Below are 2,282 nucleotides of genomic sequence, written 5' to 3' on the forward strand. Positions count from 1 at the left end.
ATAGCCACATCATATTTACTTGTGGCAAATTCACTGCATCTCTATGTACATGACTTTATGGGCCATCGGAATGCAGTTTTGTTACTGTGCTCTTTTGCTTTCTTTTGCACAGATTTACAGGGATCAGAGTTGAACATAATCTTATATGACTAAATACCACAATCTGACCTCAAGACATTTTAATCACTCATGTTAAGGTATTATATTTGAGCACATCATTATTTTCTATGAAACAATATTGCAGAAAATGGCAGCATTTCAGACACCTAACTTTAATAAGGGCTTTAAAATGAAACTCAGTTCCTGATGAAAGCCAGAGAGATACGTGTCTATATATTGTCATCTTGCACCAGTAAAATCAAGATCCTAGTGATTATTTTGCCTTCAGAACAGTCTTTGTGAATGCATTCTTGACCTTCTTGTTCCTCAGGCTGTAGACCACAGGGTTCAGCATGGGGATGGCCATGGTGTAGAACACAGATGAGATTTTGTCCATGTCCATGGAGTGACTGGAGCTGGGCTGCAAGTACATGAAGATGACGGTCCCGTAGAAGATGGAGACTGTGGTGAGGTGGGAGGCACAGGTGGACAGAGCCTTCTGATGTCCTGTGCCTGAGCGCATCCTTAGGATGGAGACAGAAATGAATGCATAGGACATGAAAATAATGAAGAGAGCAAAAGAGACATTGAAGCTTGAAACATAAACAAGAACCAGCTCACTAACATGTCTATCAGAGCAAGAAAGAACCATGACTGCTGGAACATCACAGAAGAAGTGATGAACCACATTGTTGTCACAGAAGGAGAGGCTGAATGTGTCCCTGACCTGGGTGGAGGCATTCACGAAGCCACAGATGTAGGAGCCTATGACCATCCATGCACACGCTCCTGTGGTCATGGTGGTGGTGTAATGTAAGGGCTTAGACACTGCTGCATAGCGGTCATAGGCCATGGAAGCCAAGAGGTAATTTTCCACAGTAGCAAAGGCTACAAAAAAGAACATCTGAGCAGCACAGGCATTGTAGGAGATGGCCTTGTTTCCTGTAAGCAGCCCAGCCATGACTGTGGGAGTGATGGTGGAAGAGTATCCAAAGTCCACCAGAGACAGGTTACCGAGGAAGAAGTACATGGGGGTGTGCAGACGAGCGTCCAGCAGGATCAGCAGGATCATCCCCAGGTTCCCAAGCACAGTGATGGTGTAGATGAGGAGGAAGGTTATAAAAAGGGGAAGCTGCAGGTGTGGGTCATCGGTCAGTCCCAGCAGGAGGAACTCCGTCACCTCTGTCCTGTTCTCCATCCCTGCTGTTTGGGAATCAGAAGATGCCCTGCAGCAAAAGAAGTAAAGTACAAGAATGTTAACAGATATTATGATGACATGTTACACTGTTTACACAGCACATGGTGTACTTAGAATAATGATACATATTTCAAGTTTCTCCCTGTCTGAAGGTGTGGTTAACTACAAAAAAGACTTCCTTAATTATCTATAACATTACAAACTGTTTACTTGGAAATGTCTACATGAAATCTCCAGTTCTCAAATTTTATGTACTTATAAACTAATATTTGGTAATTTTTTAAATGATTCAGTATGATATGTCCAAAGTTTTATGTGTTAACATGCATGTAGTATGTAAAGAATAAAGAAGTGATATCTAGTGAAGATATTATTAGGAAAACTAAATGTTAAGAGGCATAAAAGCAATCTTTAAACTGTGTTGTGAGCCACATAAGGACAAACAATCACTCAAGCAGACTGGCAGACTGTGCTTACTTAGGTTAGGTAGGTGACATTATGCCAGTTTTCGGGTGTGGGTGAGCTTTAAAATCTTGAAACCTCCTTGCTCTAATACCTTTGCTCACACAGTAGGGTCACTGGGATTTTGTCTGTGCTACCCAGTTATTCTTTGTCTACTTTAGCTCATCTGTGTAGCTAGGGGATTTTGTTTATTTGTTCTGTTTTTGCCCAGTTTCTTCCTTGAAATCCATAATTTATGTAGCATTGAAAGAGTCTTAATTTCTAGTGTTACTTTCAGTAGTATCTGCCCATATTTGAATTACTGAGATTGAGGGCTGAACAGTCATGCTTTGTGACTTGACCTTAGTCTGTAGAGCTTCTTCTATGGAACACTAAATGTTGAAAAGTTATATTAAAACATCACATTGTACCTAATAAATATATACAATTATTATTTGCCAATTCAAAACAAAATATAAAGAAATAACAAATATTTCACTTGAGACTGGTGTCATGAAGGAATAGCATTTTTTTTTTTTTTTTT

The 2,282-nt window shown here is 40.1% G+C and overlaps 1 protein-coding gene across 1 annotated transcript in view; it reads right to left on the reverse strand.

Moving 5' to 3' along the window:
- Positions 1-248: 248 nt before the first annotated feature.
- LOC102027664 (olfactory receptor 5B2-like) overlaps positions 249-2,282 on the reverse strand; it is a gene marked incomplete in the record, with an annotated part of 4,860 nt that continues 2,826 nt past the window's right edge. The window contains 1 exon segment of the mRNA XM_005408027.2: positions 249-1,321. Within this exon segment, the coding sequence (XP_005408084.2) occupies positions 374-1,321 (948 nt within the window).

This window comes from Chinchilla lanigera, unplaced genomic scaffold, assembly GCF_000276665.1.
Source record: "Chinchilla lanigera isolate Chin_1 unplaced genomic scaffold, ChiLan1.0 scaffold00110, whole genome shotgun sequence".
Taxonomy (NCBI): Eukaryota; Metazoa; Chordata; class Mammalia; order Rodentia; family Chinchillidae; genus Chinchilla; species Chinchilla lanigera.